General features: G+C 44.4%; 2 protein-coding genes across 4 annotated transcripts in view; one reads left to right on the top strand and one right to left on the bottom strand.

Annotated features, from left to right (window-relative positions):
* Positions 1–1,450: 1,450 nt before the first annotated feature.
* On the top strand, positions 1,451–22,441 carry LOC109622884 (solute carrier organic anion transporter family member 74D; the record flags this gene model as incomplete). Its single annotated transcript, XM_062848030.1, has 6 exons — positions 1,451–2,000; positions 2,059–2,242; positions 2,297–2,448; positions 10,330–11,446; positions 11,505–11,710; positions 22,067–22,441. Coding segments are annotated over 6 exons (2,355 nt in total), but the record flags the coding sequence as incomplete, so codon positions are not given.
* Positions 22,294–23,051, bottom strand: part of LOC109622885 (F-box/WD repeat-containing protein 5) — a 56,432-nt gene continuing 55,674 nt past the window's right edge. For all 3 annotated transcript variants that reach the window (XM_029858206.2, XM_029858201.2, XM_029858209.2), the window contains one exon: positions 22,294–23,031. In XM_029858206.2, coding sequence (XP_029714066.1) covers positions 22,930–23,031 — 102 coding nt within the window. In that variant the 3' untranslated portion in view covers positions 22,294–22,929. The remainder of the gene's footprint in view (positions 23,032–23,051) is intronic.

Raw genomic sequence — 23,051 nt, 5'->3', positions numbered from 1 at the left:
ACGCGGTTAGCGACGGTTAGAAACGGATAAATGCGGATATTGCGGTTAGAAAAGGATATGTCATTCCCCTTGAATAATCCCGAAACAATATTCCATTAACGACAATTAAACATCTCAAGAGGTAAGCAATTATTGTTGGATACTTTTTGCATTATAGGATTCCTTAAACAATCGATATTCGATAATTTGTTGTTCGTAGTCCTGGCATCCCGTGATCGCAACGGATCTACGCAACAACACACGCACCTATATTATAAAACTCTTTAGTGAATGTTTAAAATGAAATGTGCTCATAAATCTAAATTTAAATATAATATTTTTAATACCCTTTCAAAACTTGTGTTATTTGTTTTTCTTTTCATTCGGTACAAAATTTAAAATAAACACAAATCCCCAATCAAATCGGGAAAAGGAATAAACATCATTCATTTATTGACTTCTTAATAAAAAGTAATAAATATCATCCATGTTTAGGACTATTGTCATTCCCATTGTTGTTATTTTAAAGGAAGCTGCATCAAATGAAAATCATCCTAATCTTGACTGAAAATAGGTATGGAGCTCGGATGAGGCAAAAATCATTCAATTTATGGCGGGGGTTTTCGCTCAGTGTATCATACAGGCGTATCTACAATGATCGATTTCTCTTCATCGATTTTCTCTTTGGATTATTCCGGGAAATTAGACGAATATTCGGATGATCTCTCGGAGTGTTTCGGTGAAGGACGACTAGGAGTAGTATCTAAAACAACAAAAACAACCGAAAATGATTTGCCGGTCAAGTTATTGACCAAAGAGAAAATCTATTAAGAGAAATCGATCATTGTAGATACGCCCGTTCCGTATGATACTAAGCGCGAGAAATATTGGTTGCAGCGGTTATGTGCCGAGCAGAGGAAAAAACAACATGAGCTTAGAAAAATTTCGCATTTTTATGGGTTACTAGCTGTCCCTGCAAACGTCGTACTGTCTGCCTATTATTTATGTTTGTGCGGGGGAAGTCCCCAGCCAATTCATTTGTATAGAAGCCCCCCTATCCAGAGTCTCAGACCATGCAAATAACCTCCCCTGGCCCAAAAAAGCCACGCATTCAAATTTGCACGTCGAACGGTCCAATAGTTTTCGAGTCTATAAGGGTCAGACAGACGGACAGAAATTATTTGTTGTATGTATATAGAAGATACTGTATACCTAGTCTATCGTAATCTAGTCTATCGAGATATCTATGGTAAGAAACCCTCCAAATATACCGAAACCAACTAGTAAGCCAAGATCCGTCAACAAGATCATTCTATTGAAAAATGTGTGGTATCATCGTTTTGAAATTGTTGCCAACTCACTCATGGTGGAAATAATAATAAAAGATTAATGGATCCAGTGATATTCATATCAGAGGAATCAGTTATCGCGTCATGATGATTGATAATTTTTATTGCTCCAATGATTATACCGCGTTTCAACCAATACTAACAAGACTATTACTCATATCATACGTTCTTCATTCCCAGGAATCATCCTAAGTGGAAATGAAATATCACAAATTCTGCTGTCACTAATCCTCTCATATGTGGGAGGTCACAGAAATCGACCCCGGTGGATAGCGTGGGGTGTGGTCTTCTGCGCCATGTCCTGCTTCATCCTAGCGATGCCTCATTTCATCTACGGAGCTGGAGATGCGGCACTACAGCTCACAAAGGAGTACATCAACGATCAGGAGACGGAAGCGCTGCTCAACAGCCACAACCTGACGAGGATCGTCAAAAGCACCAATCGGCTGTGCTTGGACACGTTCAGTCCGAAAGAGTGCCACGATATCATCTCAGTAGTTCCACTGGTATTAATATTCATGTCCCAGTTTGTGCTGGGCATTGGAAACACCCTCTACTACTCATTAGGTCAAACCTATCTGGATGACAACACTAAGAAAACCAACACACCACTCATGCTGGCGTATGCCTCATCGCTGCGAACTTTCGGGCCCGTTGTAGGATTCGCCCTCGGTAGGGCACTCAGAAAAATGAGTTTTTGCAGGCTGATCATGCTCGTTTTCCATTGTAGGATATTTTGCCCTTAAGATTTATATTGACCCGACGAAAACCCCAGTTATTGACAGCTCTGATCCACGATGGTTGGGAGCCTGGTGGCTGGGATGGATCATACTGGGAATTGCCATGCTGTTTTTTGCAGCTCTGATTGGTCTGTTTCCCAAAGAATTGCCAAAGAAGCAGGATGCTTCTGTCAGGTATGATTTCTCCTATTACGAATGGATTTGGTTTTATTGTTTTGATTGTTTTAGGCCCAAGTCGACAATGCCAGTGATACTGATGAACGATGCCGAAGCGTTCGGCAAGGAAAAGAATCCTTTGAGTAAGACAAAAGAACAAAATGGACTGACAGTGCAGAGTAAGGACGATGTAGGTCCGATAGTGGAGTTCCCACAGTTGAAAGGTAAGTTTTTCTCAACACAACACGTTATGAAATGGTTCGCCTGAATCTTAAGTGTACTTTAGAAATTCTTGGATAACCTTGACTTGATACTTTGTTAACTTGGATTAGCTTAGTCTAACTGTACATTTCAATGGTTGCAAAGAGGAATTTCAGCGGCTGCTATTTTTAAAAATAACGGCGGTATGTTAGCAGTGCGCGAAGTGCCAGCGTAGGGAACCCCGTTGCCTCCCCGGCTAACGCGTCGGGAGAGGTCTTGGATCGAGCGTGTTTCATGTGAACCTTAAATAAAAACAGAGATGGGCTTTCTGTTAAGGAGGTTGTCTCCATCATTCACACCTCGAAGTCGAATATCAGTAAGGACCTCAAGCAGGCCTTGCTGAGACTTCGTAAATCAACTATGGCGTTCAACAGTTCCATGGTAAACTCATGGCAACTGCGGCAGCGGAAGAGCCCGTGAAGCTGAAGGTTTCCAAGCCTACCCAGACGAAGGCCTTCGTATTCGCAGGTCACCCGAAGGGTACGTCGAATGCGGTTGCTTACGACAAACAATCGCAGAAGCGTGCGAGTCAGTGGTCTGGCGATGAGCTGATAGGTGGCGCTTGCAATGCCAGGAGGTTGTTAACCCCGAGAGTGAAAGGCAGTATGCCGGCAAGTAATATCACGGGCAGGCGTTCCTGAAAGCTGGGAAAGTTGTGCCTTTTTTTCTAAACCGTAGGGGGAAAAATCTGCTCAACAGACACCCTAACAGGAAGGTTAGGGTAGTGTGAGGTTAAGGCCGTCTTCTACAACAATAGTAAAAGCCAGGACTACTCTCTCCTCGACCCACTAATATACATTCCTATGGTTGCCAAACCTTTCGTCTCCCCGGAACCACCAAGAAGGCATTGCTTCAGAGAGGGGCTAGTGCACATCGCACCCTCAAGGTTAGCTGCGTAGCCTGCAGCAACGAACATCGATGACTCACTTTGGAGAGTCCATCACGGTAGCATGCTGGCGCTTATCCAGTTTCCCGAGTGGTCCTCACCACTCACTTTATACTCGGAAGCCGGGCAGGGTCAACCCCGCCCGCTCCCAACTGCTTAGCAGACAAGAACTGATGCCCACGTGCAACCCGATCTGACCTGCCCGCAAAGGAAGGGTATATCTACCCTTCAGGCCCTATCAGATGCACCCGAAGGTTGCAGACAGCACCCTTGCCGGGGACCCCTTTCCAACAGCGGGCTCGGATCCAACCCAATAAACCGACGCAACGACAACACCACTACCGGGACTTCCTCTCCGCGGCCACTTAATCGCTGTAAGGGTCGATCTCGACCGCAGGGCGCCGGAATGACCTACAAAGCCGACTCCGAACCCCTGGACCACCTCTCGTACTGCATCTGAACTAGCCATTTTCCGAGTCCACGCGCCACCTCCTCTGTAGCTCCCAGACGATATGGGTGATAGCTGTTGAAACGGCGTTCCAGCCAAACTCATCCCTACACATCCTCTGGACCAAATTTTCCGGAGTTGTGTCCTCCCCGCATGTGGCAAGCATGCGGTTACGCATTGTGCGAAAACGCGGGCACACGAACAAAACGTGTTCCGCCGTTTCCTCTAAACCATTGCACACTGGGAATTCGGGAGAATCCGCACGCCCGAAACGGTGTAGATACTATCGGAAGCAACCATGACCTGAAAGGACCTGTGTCAGGTGGAATGTAACTTCCACATGGCGCCTATTAATCCAACTATCTACCCTCGGTATCAACCTATGGATCCACTTTCCTTTGGTGGAACTGTCCCATGCGCGCTGCCATTTCACCATAGAGGCCATCCTGGCAGTGTCGCGCATTTCGAAGCACTCCATGTCCTCACTGATAAGGATGCCGATAAGCACCGTACCAGTAATGACGCAGAGAGCGTCGTATGACACGGTACGGTACGCGCTCGCAACCCTATGAGGGGGATAAGCCTGTAAGTACTTTCCAGCTTCCGTCGGTAGCATTCAGTACTTAGCGCGGTGCCCCACGCCGGGCCGCCATACTTAAGTATGGACGTAGCAACACTAGCCAGAAGCTTGCGCTTACTGGCGTACACCGCAGAGCTATTGGACATCATCCGGGACAGTGCCGCAATAGCTATGGAGGCACTTTTACAGGCATAATGTACGAGGTTACCGAAGGTAAGCTTATCGTCGATCATCACGCCCAAGTGTTTGACGGAGCGCTTTGACAGGACAGTGCGCTCACCTACAGTGATCTCCGCCTGCTGCTGCGACTTCCGGCTGTTAACAACCGTCACCTCAGTCTTGTGGTGAGCCAGCTCTGGTTTCCTGGACCGCATCCACGCCTCCGCAACCTTGATCGAGTGGTTGGTAGTCAACTTTACCTCCTCGATCGTTTCACCGTAGACTTCGAGCGTAATGTCGTCGGCAAATCCGACAATCACCACTCCCACTGGGTACTCTAACCTCAACACCTCGTCGTACATGACATTCCATAACACCGGACCCAGGATGGAACCTTGCGGGACTCCTGAGGTTATGTGAAAGCACTTCCGACCCACCTCCGTGTCGTAAACTAGTACTCGATTCTGAATGTAACTTTCGAGAATCTTTTACAGGTACCCCGGTATCCCCAGACGCAAGAGCGCATCGGCAATAGCAGACCAAGGTATAGCATTTGTAGGTCCTCAGCCACCACAGGTTAGGGCGGGTCATGGGGAGGACGTCATCTGTACTGAAGAAAGAAAAAAGAGGTAAAAAGATTGAGAAATGGGAGCGCAGAGACACCACGTCAAGAAAAGGTATGAGAGCAGGTGTCAAACGCAAGAAGGATGAACACTTGTATTAAGACGGACGAGTTCAAGTACTCGAAAGTCTTGAGGGCGATGAGATGCGATGTCGAGCTCGTGAATCTTGGTGCCGAGTGCCGATGTACGCAGTATTTGACGTCCTCGTACAGGCGCAATGATCCGCGAGCTCAAGTAACTCTGAACCGCTGAAGCGACTCTAAAGGATAAAACCTGGACGAGATCATGGACGCTGAAGAGCTCGCACGTACTGTGACAACATTGCAAGATGCAAGTGGCCACCGCTGCGGTAGCCCTGGTTCAGATACTTGTGGCGGACGCTATCAAATCCATTAAAGTATATAAGCTAAAAGTGGGCTGGTCGATATGTCCGCTAGGCATACACGGTTCCCCACAGGATTTCTTCAGGTGTCTTGAACCAGGATACAAATTGTGGAACTGTAAAAGCCCTGACAGAAGCAACTTTATAAGCAATGTGTAGGTGGTGGCCATATGGTGCATGCCTGCACAAACCCTACCAAATGCTTGATTTGTTCCAAGAAATCCGCTAACAGTAAGCATCCGACGGTAGACCTAAGCTGTCCAGCCTTCAGGAGAGCCTCGTCTGATAAGTCACAGTTTGGGTAACAGTGCAGTGCTTAACCTTAACCACTATGACGCAGCCTAACAACTGTTATGTCAGGCAGTTGTTGAGTGAGAGACGGATCATCATAATGAACCCATACCAAGTACCCGTCGGTAACGGCAACTAAACCGCGGATGGTTTCAAAAAGTGGTGATATGAACAACGGGTCCAGAGGTTTAGGTCTACTACTTACGAGGGCTTCGCGGTTGCCAAAGTAAACTGGGTCTTCTTCTTTAGCTGCTATGCGCCTCAGCGGTAGTCGATCGAACAGATGCAGATGCTGCACTATATGATGGCTGGACTGACAGGCGAAGGCCGATGTTGATAGCGGGCTTCAATGCCTGGACAATTGAATAGAGAAGCCGTTTCACGAACCCGCAGGGTCACATCCTGTTAACGGCACTGGCCACGCCCAATGTGGATCTGGTTAATGTCGGTGCTAAAAGTGATATTTACGGGAACAGAGCACAGTCGATCATTGACGTTACTTTTTGTAGTGCTATCCTAATAAGCAGTTCGGTTTGGACTGTGGACAATGCCCAGCTGGTGGTTCACTACAATCACTACACCACAATAACAGTAGCCAGAGAATCGGTCTCCACATATGCTGGAGATGATAAATGATGGAGCCATTGTACTAGAGGCTCCCGAGATGTTAAGATCTGCCATACAGAAATGTCAGGACGAGGGAGTCTTCCCGAAGGTTTGCAAACGGCAGAGCCTGGTCTTATTGCCAAAAGCGGGAAAACAGGCTGTTGAGGGTGTAGACGGTCTCTTCGGTAGCCAGGTCGGCTTCCGGAAGGAGTCGTTGACCGTACGTAGACGCATTGGTAGCATTGGTTCACCATAAAACAGAGGTGGGGGTTGTTAGCATATAGGCGATTGCCCTATCGCTTCGAAACGCTCTGTCCAAGCCATTTGCTGCGCATCCTACTCGCCTTCCCACCAGGTGGCTGATAGACTACATCTCATCCATGCTAGATTCGCTACCCAGCATTTTAGTGGGATTGTGCCCCGTGGTCATCGGTGGAGAATTCAACGCCTGGGTGGTCGAATGGGTTAGTCGCTTGACCAACGCAAGAAACTGGGTTCTATTCGAACCTTTGGCCCGACTGAACGTGAATGTCGCTAACATAGGCGACAAAAATACCTTCAGTAGGAATGGTGCATCATCGGTATGACCTGTTGGAGCCCCAACCCAGACTGGAGACGGGAGGGTCGACATTGGGTACACGCACAATGACTACCTTGCGATTCGGTAAAGTGTCGAATACGGGAGAAGCCGGCCACAGCCGAGGGTCATCGATAGCTATCGGGGATGGCCAACCTCGCATTTCGACACCCTGTCATTTGTGGAGCGATTTCTCAACTAGAATAACACCGACGACCTGTCTAGCAACGATCTAGTTGAAACCCAATGCCACGCGTTAGACTCCGCAATGCCAAGGCTATCCTTAGCCACGAATGGACATCTACCGGTATACTGATTGTGCCTGGATAACGCAGGACACCGCGAAACTTGCCCAAGAGCTCGTACTGTTGAGGGTAGAACGGAGTGAAGTGAGAATTACAGGATGACTAAACTAGCACTGAACAAAGGCATTCTGGCGAATGGATGGACGTGCTTCGATCATCTCTGCAAGAAGCCAACACAACTCCCTGGCGTGATGCCAATAGGGTAGATCGATGAAACGTTATTCCTGCACCACGATACACGGCCATGGGCTGCCGTCACCGGATCTAGATGGTATTCTGACAGTAGCCATTAAGGCGGCCATCGCTGTTCACATTGACATGTTCAGAATGGCTATGCAGATGTGCTTAGACAAAGGTGTGAAAAATACAAAGCTTCGACTGCTCAAATACGGGAGGCCACCAGGTGACCCGTCGGCGTACAGATCAATCTGTCCACTGGACAATAGTGGACATTGCCTGGAAGCTGTAAAATCGAGTCATTTTATCGAGGCTGACGGTTTATATCGAGAGACAAGATGACTATGGACTCTCGGATAACCGATTCGGCTTCCGGAAGGGTCGATCGGCGGTGGACCAAAAGGGCCGAGATAGCACTCCAAAAGAGGCGAGGGGGGATACTTCGCTACTGCGCAATCACCCCGCTAAACGCAAAGAACGCGTTCTTCAGCTGGGCCGCCACCGAAATCGCCATACCTAGGAGTCCCGGATAGCCTATTTCGGAAACTGGAGAGCTACTTCCAGAGAAGCTACAATATCATCGTGGGGGTACCTCAGGGGTCGATCCTGGGTCCGAGGCGTATTAACTATAATGGAGGGTTGGATGAGGTCGAGACAGCTGAAACTCACACACCACAAAACGGAGGAGGTGGTAGTGGTGGATACAGATTCCCGGATAAACTGATACGATTGATCAATGCGACGATGGATCCGTGGGCTGATCACTGCACGAGTGATGTGCGTAGTTCAAGTATCAGCGACACTCTCGAGTCCCTTTGAATCTCACTGAGGGTTACGGCAAGGTGACGGTCTTTCATGCTTGCTGTTCAAAATTGTGTTAGAGGGTGTAGTAAGGAGAGCGGGGATAAACACGAGTAGAACGATTTTCACGAAGTCCGCTCAGCTACTTGGTTTCGTGGATGATATTGATTTTATAGCTCTTAAATTTAAGACGATGGCGGAAACGTACATCCGACTAAAGAGTGAAGCCAGGCGAATTGGATTAGTCATTGATGTGTCGAAGACAAAGTACATGATGGCAAAGGGCTCCAGGGAGGAATCACCCCGCCTGCCACCCCCAATTTCTATCGACGGTGATGAAACCGAGGCGGTTGAAGAATTCGTGTACTTGGGCTCACTGGTGACCGCCGACAACGACACCAGCAGAGAAATTCAGATACGGATTGTGGCAGGAAATCGAGCTTACTTTGGACTCCGCATAACTCTACGATCGAACAAAGTTCGTTGTCACACGAAGTTAACTACCTACAAAACGCTGATTAGACCGGCAGTCCTCTATGGGCACGAAGCATGGACCCTTTTCGTACGGAAGTTGTTGCGTACCCTCTACGGCGGAGTGCAGGTGAAAGACGGGACTTGGAGAAGGCGAATGAACCATGAGCTGCATCATCTGCTGAGAGAACCAACCATCGTCCACACCGCGAAAATCGGGAGGCTACGGTGGACGGGTCACGTCATTAGCATGTCGGATAGCAACCCGACTAAAATGGTTCTCGAGAGTCATCCGACCGGTACAAGAAGACGTGGTGCGCAGCGAGCTAGGTGGGTCGATCAAGTCGAGGACGATCTGTGGACCCTTCGCAGAGTGCGGAACTGGAGACACACAGCCATGGACCGAGTGGAATGGAGACGGCTACTATATACAGCAGAGGCCACTCAGGCCTTAGTCTGATCGGTAAGGTAAGGTAAGGTGGTGGTGAACAACCGCATATCTGAACAACAGGCTGAGATCACCACAGGTGGATGGATACACGATCAACTCCAACCGCTCACTGAAGCAACTAGGGGTCATGATCATTGACAATGTGTTTGGGGCGGACAAGTAGGATTCGGTATCTTCTACGGTTTCCCGAATCATGTTTGAACTACAGAGTAAATGGAGGACTGACTGACAGCAAGATGAGTTGGTCAGCACCCTTTCTAAGCGCTTCAGTCTAACGGGGAGTCAATAATACTGATCCAGGACTCAAACCTGTAAGAAAACCATTTTACCACACCATTCCTAATGCATCACGTTGCAAACAGCTCGGTGACGTCAAGGTGACGTAGTGTACGGTTTGGGTCAAAATTGACCCTAATGCACATAAAGGGTTAAGGCTGTAGCTGGGAGCTAAATGCGTTGTAGTGACACGCATGGTCGCAACAAAATGGGGGCCTCAGGGTTCGAAAGTTGGCTACACAGGACATACAGGTACCGTGCGTTTAATCTCAATCCTTCTACCAGACACTTGGTCACGTCGAGGACTCCCTGGTATGTTGCCGTCGTGGATCCAAATCCGTACGTGGTATGGTAGGAAGTCCTCGGTAAGGTCCGGGGTAAGGCAGGGTAGGTGTAGGTCGAAAGAAACTTTCTTTTTCGATCTGCTTATTTGCATCACCGATTTCTGTTCGTGAAGGCGATACACCGAGAAAAGAATCTACTCAGTCACTGAGTTGGCCCTACTCAGAAATCGAAAAACTTTTGTATTACTAAGTTTCAGCCAAAAGTAGAACAACCTATTGCCAATGAGTTGTCCCATTTTTAACGAAAACTGAACAGGAATATAAAAGAATTCTCGATTTCTGAGTATGACCAACTCCGTGACTGAGTAGAAATGTTTCTCGGTGTATGCATGTATTTTACTAAATATGGAAGCTACGCATATTTAGCTTCCAGTTTGCCATCGTATTCAACATAATATACGACTTTTTTATCTGGGTTATGCTCATACTAGCTCATACTTAAAATATTCAACTCGTATCCTTCGCAGATTTCCCGAAGGCGTTGATGCGGCTCCTCAAGAACAAACTGCTCATGTTCAACATAATATCCGGCATATTCTACATCCTGGGCTCCAGCGGCTACATCACATTCCTGAGCAAGTACATCGAGGTTCAGTTCCACAAATCCACAGCCAACGCCACAGTCATCACCGGGCCCATCACACTGTTCGGCATGGTCGCCGGCTTTCTAATCTCAGGCATTGTTATATCTAAGAAGAAGCCTTCGCCGAAGGTTCTCCTGTTTTGGAACGTTATAGTAGGGATTGGCTATATGCTAGGACAATTCTCGTACTTATTCTTGACGTGCCCGGATGGTACTATGCCGTTGGTTAAGGGACGTCTGAATCTGTCCACGGCGTGCAACAGTCAGTGCCACTGTGAGGGTATTCCGTACAGTCCCATTTGTCAGGAAGAAACCGGAATCACGTTCTTCTCGGCTTGTCACGCTGGATGTGACGCGTGGGATGCCAAGGGAAAATACTACGACCAATGTACCTGCCAGAATGAAAACTATTCACCAATTACGAAACCCTGGGAAATGCAGCCATCGTTTACCACGCGGACCATGTCCAGGGAAACAACTCTTCCAGATTTTGTTTCAACCACAGCTGCTTCGACGTCTACTTCCGGAGGCTCCAGCAGTTCAACGACAAACAGTATTTCAACATCAACGGTAGCGGAACCGGATGAATATGGAGGAAGCCCTCTGGGCAAATCGCTTCTTCTTCAGAACAATAGCTCGGAAATATACCAAACTTCCCAACAGCGCAACGAAACAGACCTAGATGATGTCTATCTGTACGATGACGAAGATGATTTCGCCTACGACGAGAAAGACTTCAACGCAACCACAAGCAGGGAAACCGAAACCGTAGAAGAATCGGAACCCAGAAACAGAACGCGCCGAGAGGTGGATGAGATGGAATTCACAAGCACGACGACGACGTCTTCCAGCACCACCGAGAGTCCCTTCACTGCCCGGTTGATTCCCGGAGCCTGCTTGAAGGGATGTGCGATGGGATTCTATCTGTTTTCCATCATTTCCAGTATTATCAACTGCTTTGGAGCTTCCGGTCGCATCGGTAATCTGCTGGTCAATTACAGGTAAGTCAGCTTTTCTTTTACCTTTTTGCGTTGATTTTCAGCACTAGTCTAATTTCAGATGCGTCGCCAAGGAGGACAAATCGTTCACGCAAGGGCTGATCCTGATGATGATCAGTTTGTTCGCGTTGATTCCGGGTCCGATTATTTACGGGCGGATCATCGACAGCACCTGCCTGGTGTGGACCGAGGAGTGCGGCAAACGGGGGAACTGTCAGCTGTACGATCAGCGGTTGTTCCGGTATTACATCAATATTACGGCCTTATGTGAGTACTTCCCTAGTTGATACATAACATTATGAAAGACTTGCGTAGTTGTTATATGTGTGCAGGTCTAAGATAATTGACGTATTTCAACATGTTTTAATTTGATATTACGTAATAACATAAATCATTAGACTTCTGCTGCGCTTGAACTTGGAAAACAAACAAAATACATCTAAATGACGAATATCGAAAATGTCGGAGATTCGGGTGCGACAGTCGGGGCAGTTTCTCTTCAGTCTCAGGAACCTCCTACACTCGCCAGCACTGTGCTCTAAGTTGTTTTGTACCATCTGCTCTTCTAGTGAACACAATCTTTGCAGGGTCTCTATCCGGCGTTCTTGTAACATGACCTGCCCATCCGTATCCTTACGGTTGGTTTTGGCAACCTTTTGAATGTTGGGTTTTGTTGTAGACCGCAGCTAGACATAGCGAGTATCTTGTACAAAGGATGTATTTGTTGCGGGGCGAAACTTTTTTTGATCGCAGTTTCTTTTGGAGTCCGGAGTAGGCACGACTTTCACTGATAATGTGCCTTCGAATTTCACGATTCACATTGTTGTCAGCCGTCAGTAAGGATCCGAGATAGACGAATCCCTTCACCACCTTAAAGATATCCCCGTCTATCGTGACATTACTACCTAAACCAGTGGTGCTCAGGCTGGAGGATACCGCGGGCCAAATTTGCAATTCGGGATCGACCTGCGGGCCGCATAAAACATCGATGCACAAAAACAACAAAAAGAACAATTCATATTTATTAAAAATCTGAACTGTTCAGAACTTGTGTATGGGTCAAACTTTAACATCTATTGCCCTTCGTGGAGTTCAATTTAGATTCATAAGTTTGGTTGAGAAAAACGTTTGAGCTTCAAATTGAAATTCAAACAAACAATTTTGAAATTGCCCCTAGAATTGCCTTGAAGCCACTTCAAGAACTTGTCAAGCAGCTTTTACAAGAATTTCTTTTGAATCACTCCAAAAAGGTTTGCTGGATTTTCTCCTGAAATTTCTTGTGGAGTTGCTCCAGAAGATTTTCAAGAAATTTCTTGAAATTTCTTTTAGTTTTTCTAGAGTTCTCTTGAAACACCTCCAAGAATTCCTCTTAGATTTACCTTTGGGACTGCCCTGAAGTTACTTCAAGAATTCCTCATTAATCGTTTCCAAGAATTTCTCCTAGAATAGCTTCCGGATTTTTCCGAAAATTTTCCAGGAGTTTCTTGAAGATTTTAGTAAATTCTTTCCATAAGTCTCTTCTAAAGTTGGTGAAATACTTCATCATTAAATTTCTTAAAAAATAGATTTTTAACAATTGTTTCCGGAAGTTTCTTCAACATTATCTTCTAAAGTTGCTGCATAAGTTGCTTCAAATTTATTGTTCAAATTTTCATCAGGTATTCTAGACATATTTTGTGTCTTGTTGCAGTTGGTCCTGGAATCTTTTTTGTAGTTACTCCGGAAAATTCTCTTTTTGTTGCTCGAGGAATTTATTCTAAAGTTGTTTAAAATTTCTGTTAGAGTGGCACCAGAACATTTTTCTAGGATATGCTCCTATAACTTCCATGCAGTATCGCCACAACTTTCTCATTGAGTTTCTTCAGGTTTATTTTCTCCAGGATGATTTGAGTTTCTCCATATATTCCGCTTAGAGTTGCTTAAAATTTTTCTCCAATATTGTTTCCAGGAGTTTCTCCAAAAATGTATCCAAAAGTTTCTAAAAAAGAGCTCAGGACACGGTTTATGAATCTCGCCTGAGATTTTTTTCTTTAAGTTCGTTCATGAGTTTCGCTTGGACAATTCAAATTGGATTCGTAAGTTTTGTTTCGAAAAATGTGTGAGTCTTATAATAAAAAATTTAAACAAACTGTGAAATTTAAACAATATTGGCAATGGCAACCAAGTTGAGATTTTTTGAGAATTTTGTCAAAAACTTCGTGCTTTGTGTTTCTATGTCCTTCGGAAATGCTAAATGTGAAATATTTGATCAACGTTGCATTGACTGCGCTTAAAAACTGTAACTCATTTTCAAATGATTCAGGATTACATTTTCAACAAACTTTCATTTGATTCGTACCACTTAAAAATAACTATGACCTGGCTTCGTGAGCTGAAATGCCGAAATATTTCAGAGTTGCGATTTCGAATCTTACCAGAACGGATTGTTTTTTTTTTGTTTATTTATCATTTAATTTGTGTTCAACACTGTGAAAATTGATCAGCATTTTTTTTTGTTTGATTTCTTAATAAATTTAACGAGTTAATTCAAATAATTGTTCAAAAAATTCGATTCGTCTCAAAGTACTCCGCGGGCCGCATCTTAAGGCTTGGAGGGCCGCATGCGGCCCGCGGGCCGCAGTATGAGCACCACTGACCTAAACGGTTCCGGCCGTGTTCGGTTCTGCCTGCTAGCATGTAATTTGTCTTCAAGGCCAAACCAGTCCTACCTTAACTGCTTCGTGTTTCAGGCGGCTGTACAGCTCTGCCAACTTCCCAAATGTTCTGGCGATAATGTCCATGTCGTCCGCAATTGTGTGCTTTGACCGGACTTTGTGAAAGTCGTACCCCGGATATTGAGCCCGGCTCGTCGCATTACACCTTCCGGAGCGATGTTGTAAAATAAGCATGACCATCCGTCACCTTGTCGCAATCCCCGGCGAAATTCGAATGAATTAGATAGTTCACCAGAAACCCTTACGCTGTTTTACGCACCGTCCATCGTTGCTTTGAGTAGTCCGGTCAGCTTCCCAGGAAAGCCGTTTCCGTCTATGATTTCCATGACTCCGTGCGGTAGATACCGTCGTATACCGCCTCGAAGTCGATGAACAGGTGATGCGTTGGGACCTGGTATTCACGGCATTTCTGGAGGATTTGCCGTACGGTGAAGATCTGGTCCGTTGTCGACCGGCCGTCGATGAAGCCAGCCTGATAACTTCCCACGAACTCATTCGTTTTAGGTGACAGACGACGGAAGATGATCTGGGATAGCACTTTGTAGGCAGCATTCAAAATAGTCATCGCCCTGAAGTTCTCACATTCCAAATGGTCGCCTTTCTTGTGAATGGGGCAGATTACCCCTTCCTTCCACTCCTTCGGTAGCTGTTCGGTTTCCCAGATCCTGACTATCAGCCGATGCAGACAGGTGGCCAACTTTTCTGGGCCCATCTTGATGAGTTCAGCTGCGATACCATCCTTACCAGCTGCTTTGTTGGTTTTGAGCTGATGAATGGCATCCTTAACTTCCCTCAGCGTGGGAGTTGGTTCATTTCCGTCCTCCGCTGCACTGGCGTCGTCGTTTCTTCCGTTGCCGTGGGCTCCCGCGCCTACGTTCTCCACGCCGTTCAGGTGCTGATCAAAGTGCTGCTTCCACCTTTCGATCACCTCACGTCCGTCCGTCAAGAGGCCTCCGCCTTTATCCCTGCATATTTCGGCTCGCGGCACGAAGCCTTTGCGGAATGCGTTGAACTTTTAATAGAACTTCCGTGTTTCTTGGGAACGGCACAGCAGTTCCATTTCTTCACACTCCGCTTCTTCCAGGCGGCGCTTTTTCTCCCGAAAGAGGCGGGTCTGCTGTTTCCGCTTCTGTTTATAACGTTCCACGTTCTGTCGAGTCCCTTGCTGCAGCATTACCGCCCTCGCTGCGTTCTTCTCCTCCAAAATCGTCCTGCACTCTTCGTCGAACCATTCGTTCCGTCGATTCCGTTCCACGTACTCGGTAGTGCTCTCTGCTGCGCCGTTGATGGCTGCTTTCACTGTACTCCAGTAGTCCTCTAGAGGGGCCTCATCGAGCTCGCCCTCGTCTGGCAACGCGGCCTCGAGATTCTGCGCGTATGCTGAGGCGACATCCGGTTGTTTCAGTCGCTCTAGGTTGTACCGTGGCGGTCGCCGGTACCGTACATTGTTGATAACGGAGAGTTTTGGGCGCAGTTTCACCATCACCAGATAGTGGTCGGAGTCGATGTTGGCGCCACGATAAGTCCTAACGTCGATAATGTCGGAGAAGTGCCGTCCGTCAATCAGAACGTGGTCGATTTGAGATTCTGTCTGCTGTGGTGATCTCCAGGTGTAACGATAAAGGAGGCTGTGTTGGAAAAATGTGCTACGTATGGCCATGTTTTTGGAGGCGGCGAAATCAATGAGTCGTAGGCCGTTTTCGTTCGTCTGCTGGTGGGCGCTGAACTTACCAATCGTTGGTCTGAATTCCTCCTCCTGGCCTACCTGAGCGTTCAAATCTCCTATGATGATCTTGACGTCGTGGCTTGGGCAGCGATCGTACTCGCGTTCGAGCTGCGCGTAAAATGCGTCCTTGTCATCATCAGTACTTCCGGAGTGTGGGCTGTGCACGTTTATTATGCTGAAGTTGAAGAATCGGCCCGTAATCCTCAACTTGCATATGCTTTCGTCGATCACGCGCCTTTGCATATCACCCATGCCCATGACGATGAAAGCTGTTCCAAGCTCGCGTGTGTTGCCACAGCTCTGGTAGATGGTATGATTACTTCTAAACGTTCGCACCATGGATCCTGTCCAACACACCTCCTGCAGCGCTACGATGCTGAACCCGCGGTCCTTCAGTAGATCGGCGAGTATGCGGGTGCTCCCAATGAAATTGGGAGATCTGCAGTTCCACGTATCGAGTTTTCAATCGCATGTCCTATTTGTTCGCTGGGGTCGTTGCCGTTTATTTTTCAAACTTTATTTAGTAACACTCGAACCCCGTTGGATATGCCGGCAAAATAATGCTTCCAGCGTTCGTTTTGTATGGAGTAGACGTCTCCGAACTTCATCATATAGTTCGCGACCGTAGAATGAGGAACGGTAGGAGGTAGATCGTGCACTCGGACAGCTATTGCTTCGCTGTCCACATACACCGGGATTTTGAAAGGCTTCTCTTTCCACACAAAGACGCGCTTCATGTTGTGCGCCTTTTCGTAGCGCATCGCAATGTATTTATTCACCATATCGATGTAAACGCAATTGCGTGTGTTATGCAATTGCACACTTTTTACATCCGACAGATTCAACTGCATCTCTTTCTCCAGAAACTGTTCGACTTTTCGGACGTCGGGTCACCCAGGAACAACACTAAAATCGACTACCAATGTATTCTCCCGAATACCAGTCATTTTAACGATATAAAGCACGCGAGATCTATTAATAACGTCCGAAGGCTACGAGAGTAGGCTGTCAACTGGATCGTTGCCGTTGGTCTCGGTTCGTATGTTTCTGTTGCTGATTTTCCGTTACAATGTTTTTTTTGTCGGTATTTTTTTACGACTGGCTCGTAGGGCCTGACACAAACCTTCTACTTTCCGGAGGATCATAGTGCACAGTTGAGCGTAGAGTCCTTCCCTGGCACTCGGACGTTGATCAGCCGCCCCCAACATGGGAATCAGACGCTGTTGTGAGCCGATCCACCTGGAGAACAGACGCTCAGGTTTGCCAAAGCATCCCCCCCTTCCCTGTCAGCCTACGACCAAAGATCGGTCTTCGGATACCTTCTCCAGCTCCTTCCAAGCTTCCCTGGCTTTCTTCAAGTCTTGAACGTGGAAGTACAGCGTTGGATTCAGCCCAAGAATAATTTTCCACCGTCGGTGGCGTTGATTCTACATTTTACAATTTCGTTCCGAACTCCACCCGCGGGTGTTGACTTCAACTCCAACCACTGTAACAGCCTCTGTACGGATCCGGCGATCAGGTTCAGGTCGTCCGTAAAATAGGTGCGGACAATTCTTGTACTAAAGTAGTAATTCTCCTCCCGATTATCAATATGTAGCCATAGTTGCATTGGATTATGCTACTTTTCCTCGAATGTCACTTCCACGAATGCCGTTTCCCCGAAAAATACATTCTTGTTCGAAATGATCACTTACTACAAAATGCTCGTGATCATGGGGAATAGGTTGTTAACCGACTAATGAGCCATTTTACGAAGTGACAACAATGTTGATGATGATATTGATTTTCACGGGTTATTGGACGCTACCTCCTGTCCAAATTCGTTCATAAAATCGGCTCGTAAAATAGACTATTAACCGAACAAAATTGGACAATTCTTAAGGGTCAGTTTGGTTCTAGAAAGAACGGGCAAGAATGGACAGAAGGAGTCATAAGGGGTCATTCAAAAATGACGTCCATAGTTTAGGGGGGAGGGGGGGTCTGAGAAAGTGTGACACTCCATGTATAAGGTATATGAAAAAGCGTGACAGAGGGGGGAGGGGGGGTCTAAAATTCCCGAAAAATGATGGACGTCATATTTGAATCGCCCCTAACACCATTCTTTATTCAGTAGTGTTTTAGAAGGTCTGAGGAGCATTACTGCCGTCGAACGCATAAATGACACATGTTACATTTCGACATTTTTGAGGTTTTTATGTCAAACGTCATATTTTGATACGTATATTTGAAAGGAACTGGTACGTTTGACATAATGCCATTCGGCATAAGGGCTTATGGCAAAATGGGCATTTGGCATAAAGGACGTTTGGCATAAAATGATTTCAGTAAAAATGAACTACATACTTAACGTCAAAGAAGGAAAAATATTATAAAGAAAGATAATACATTATAATGCATTATTTTCTCTGGATATAATATGGATACAAGGATGATTTGTTTGAAAGAATTATTACCGGAATCTAAATTGCTTGTATTGATAAAGAACAGCCTATAATACAAAAGAAGGAACATTCCCCTTCCAAAAAAATCAAATTCGTGGAAGCAGAAGGTTATTTCGAAAATAATAGATTCAATATAATGCAGCACTAACAAGTATGCCTTCTTTCCATTGAAGGCTGTTCTTTAATTTTTCTCCATAGGGAAAATATATTTCACATATTTTTATGCCAAACGTCCTTTACGCCAGACGTCCCTTATACCAAATGCCCTTTATGTCAAACGTCCTTATGCCAAATGTCCCTTTATGCCAGACCCTTTTGGAAATACATATTTTGTCAACTTATGAATTTATATATATTTCGATAGTTGCGTTGAAGCGACAATAGCTAAAGTTTATTTTAAAACTTTAAGGCCGGACGGGACGGTGGCTGAATCGTCCGCCATTGCTCTGTTGTTAAAAAGATGCAAATCTCAACTTCTACGTCATATTTTCGACTAGAAATTTGATCGTTCATTTGCTCACTTTCGGTGCACAATCGACTAAAGTTTCAGCATCGTCAGTGCAGTAGAAATTGACATTTCCTTCTTCAAAATCGCGAGGCAAATTGTTAGAAAGAGAGGCAAGATAGCAAAAATTACACGTCGTCCCGTGCGGCCTTAAATGCCTTTTTTTCGAGTTTTTCTATTGTAGCATATGACATTTATGCGTCCGAGGGCAGAATAGAACTTGAACAATCGCTATAAAATTAAGAAGGGTGTGATTCGAGAAAATAAGTCAGTCAGGAAACAGTGCCATTCGGGGAAAGTGGAGATGAAACAGCCTCGGGCTGAAAATCTCCCTAATAAATCTAATCATAATAATAATAATTCGGAGAAATGGCATTAGGGGAAAAGTAACACAACCGTTGCATTGACAAAAGGCAAACTTTAAGGTATTAGGGGAGACTGGGGAGACTTGATCCCTTTCTCTTAATTCACCTGAAATTTAAAGAAAAAAACACAAAACAAGATCCGATTTCCATACAAAATGACAGGTAAACATCTATCGCAAGTTAATACACAACAGAATGCCTTTAAATTATTGTTAAAGTTTTTAAAATTGTGTTTTTATGGAGGCATGTCTTATGATGTATTTTTCAAAAATGGGTGACACTTGATCCCCCTTTGAACACATGGTTTATTTAAAGGGAAAATAATTCCAGAGTCTTTTCTTTTCTTTTCTTTTCTTTTCTTTTCGAGTTTTTTTTTCGTATTTTCGATGAATATCGAGTGTTTGAAATTGTAAGATTTCCTTAAATTTTTAAGGATATGCCGTATTTTCAAAATGGGGAGACTTGATCTCCCTTTTCTTGGTTTGTACTAAAGTTATAATTATCTGACACATTTTATCGTTGAATAGACTAAGATTCCAAGTAAATAGGGGCTTCCGAATAGAATTTTATTTTTCACATGCATAATGTGTGTGTAATCCTCGAGGGATCAAGTCTCCCCATGTCACAGTTGTGTATACTAAGCTGAATTAATTCAAATATGTTAACAACAGCCTTATTTGGATAAATAAGTTTGAAAGTATTTTATTTAATCTATGTGCTGTGAAATTTTGACACAATTTGGTTCAATTTTCACAAAGTTATTGAGATTTTTCGGAATCGCCTAAAAGATTTCTGAAGGACTGAAAACAAACCATCAGCTGTTAAAAAATAATGCAATGTACAATCAAAATCACTTGTAGACAAAACATAGTCGTTTGTCTAGGAGTAGTTTTGGAAAAAATATGCTAGAAGAAAAATTGTTTTTGATTCCGAGCAAATATGGGGGGATCAAGTCGCCCCAGGGATCTTGATCCTCAGTCTCCCCTACCGTTAGGGTTACCATCCGTCCTGATTTAGCAACATATGTCCTAATTTTAAACTAGTTTTGGTCAAAATGTCTATACAAAGTTTTCGAGAAAATACATAAAATGTCCTGATTTTATATGCTGTGTACTACAGTGTCGCATTTAGGGGGGGGGGGTGTCAGGTGGGCCGGGGCCCCGGGCCCCCGCATTTCGGGGGCCCCCACAAAATTTCACTTCACGAAAAAAAAATGTGCAAGAATCTTCTCTTGATTTGAGTTTTGCCATTACAACTTCAAATTACTGTCTACTGCAAGGCGTTTGTTATATGTTGTGATTCTTTTGAGAAAGGCTGCAAAAATTTTCCCGAAAAATGTGTTTGCATTTTTCTGTCTTAAGTTTATGAAAACATTCTGAAAAAAATCTACAGATCTTGGAACAATTAAAGGTTTTGTTTTATTTAGAATTATTTTTGGAACTTTTAAACTAAATCCAAAAAAATCGGACTGAAGCTCATCAATATTCATGCAGTTAACAAATTTGCTTACTGAAATAAGGAAGAATTCAAAAGAGCTAAATTGGCGAACCAATTTCTTCTAAAATTTTCTCAAAGAATCTATTGACCGTATCAAGATTCAATAGATTCCTTGAGGTGACTTTTTGAAGAAATTGGCTAAAAATTCGTCCGGGTTTCAGCCGAAGATTTTCACGAAATTTAATAAGAAATTTCATTGGAAATAGAGTCAGAAATTCCATCAAGAACTTATCTTGGATTCCCTCTAAAATTTCATCAGCATTTTCTATCAGAATTTCTTCTTTGATTTCAGAGTTTTGTGTAAAATTATTTCGCCAGAACCTCCCCAAACATTCGCGTTACAGAAAGTTTTTGTTAAGTGTTAATTTTTTATAGTCTCCAGATATTTCAACTGTAAGTTCTTCTTTCAGTTTCTCTATGAACTCTGACATGAATTTCTTCGAAATCTGGGACCTAACGCCGCGAAAACAGTCGTATTTTTTTCACTTTTTATAATTTTCAATTATCATTGTTTTTGTGTTAAGAATAAGTTTAGTCAACTTTTTTCATAGCTCTGCTAATTGTTTTAGATTTAAAATCTCTTGCATCGACATTAATACCTTCAATAACAAATTTGAAATAATCATTATTAATTTTTAGATTTTTCTATGTTATATGGGCAAAAATGTATCCTCTAGGGTAATTTTCCAATTGTTGCACGGCTAAAAATTCGCCGCACAAAATTGCACACCTCATAAGAATAACATGGAGTGTGCAACAATAGGCGAGTTTTTAGCCGTGCAACAATTGGAAAATTACCTATATAAAGGGCCCCCACATTTGTAAATCCGGCCCTTTGTGTACAATTGGCAATTTGTAAGGGCGTACTTCATAACCTGACGTCGTTAACTTTCACTTTGTACAATTGTAAAGGTTTGAGAAGGTACGAAGGCGGTACTGACTCCTACGCCTTTTTGTCGTGATACTCTACTTATTAGTGTCGTGATCCACTATGCAACTATGCTCACTGTTCAGTTTTACTACCCTTTGAAAAGCGAAAGGGATTTGTTCTTTAGGTTCCCCATTACACTCATCTTACCCTAGTGTATGCATATTATGACTAGATAAGAAAACATGTTTTTAAAAAATAACAACTAGGGTATTGGTACCCTTCTTAAGCATGTGGCTCCCATTGTCATCCTACGAAAAACAAAGGATTGAAGCGCTGTTTGCTTTGTTTCTTATTTTTGTATTTTTTGTTAGAAGTGAGCACCCATGAAAACCAAAAGAACGGAATCAATCGGTGCCGTAATTGCTTGTTTTCGAATAGGATGAATATGGGAGCGTGAGATTACTGATGGCACAAATACCCTAATTATTGGTTTTACGTTTTCAGGTCTAACCGCAATCGGAGTATTTTTCGACGTGCTAGTATGGTGGTACGGCCGAACACTGGACCTGTACGGCGAACGGGAAGCGGAGCAGAAGAAAGCGACGACCACCACGACGACAGCACCGCAATCCAAAAGTGCATTCAAGTGATAGGATAAAGTGACGACGAGGGCGGGACTGCATTGGATATTTCGGAAACGATTCCCAACCAAAACCAAGAACACGGTGGGGTTTCATGTGATTTTTTATTTAAAACAGTAAAATAGAATAAAAATTCTAAAATCCGCAAATATACATTCTTAATCTGTGATTTGTTAAAGCAGTAATTTTGTTACGATTTCATTGCACGATTGTGAATAAATTTTATAAACAAACTCAACCGTTCTGTGGCGAACATGCAATGGAAAGAAATACCTTTTCTAGGATTGGGCGATTTTTCAAACACCGGCTTGAAAATCCAACAGGGTTGAAAAGTTTCGAATTTCAATGAAGTTTAGTGCATTTTCAGAACGTCTGAAACTGAATACACTATCTACACGACGCTAGCATGAGCCGATGCCAATTCAAAGACTTCAGTAAAAGTTTTGTGTTTTCTAGAGCACGCTCGAAATATCATTGAATTTAGAAACATTACAACCAATTACCGGTGATAAAAAATCGTCGTTTTTTATACATAATATTCATTTTACGATAACAGCTATTAGTTAGTACTATCCAATAATTTCATCACCGATAATACATATAAGATGAATTGATTTGATCGGGATGGTTTCGTCTGCGACTAGATTTTGTTTTTACATTTCGAACCGAGATTTAGAATAACACTAATGGTGACCAAAGAAAACATGTGAATTGATCGGAGCTGGTTCAATGGCACGCCGTAGTTCTGGACTTGAGCTTTCTAAACTCAATGGCTTTCCCCACCGGCTGAATGCCAAGCTTTTTCGCTTGGGACAGTGATCTCCAAATCTGGAATCGATTGGAACACG

The sequence above is a fragment of the Aedes albopictus genome, chromosome 2 (assembly GCF_035046485.1).
Source record: "Aedes albopictus strain Foshan chromosome 2, AalbF5, whole genome shotgun sequence".
In the NCBI taxonomy this organism is placed as follows: domain Eukaryota; kingdom Metazoa; phylum Arthropoda; class Insecta; order Diptera; family Culicidae; genus Aedes; species Aedes albopictus.
Note: the sequence above shows the minus strand (reverse complement) of the source record. Positions and strands in the feature narration are given on the sequence as shown.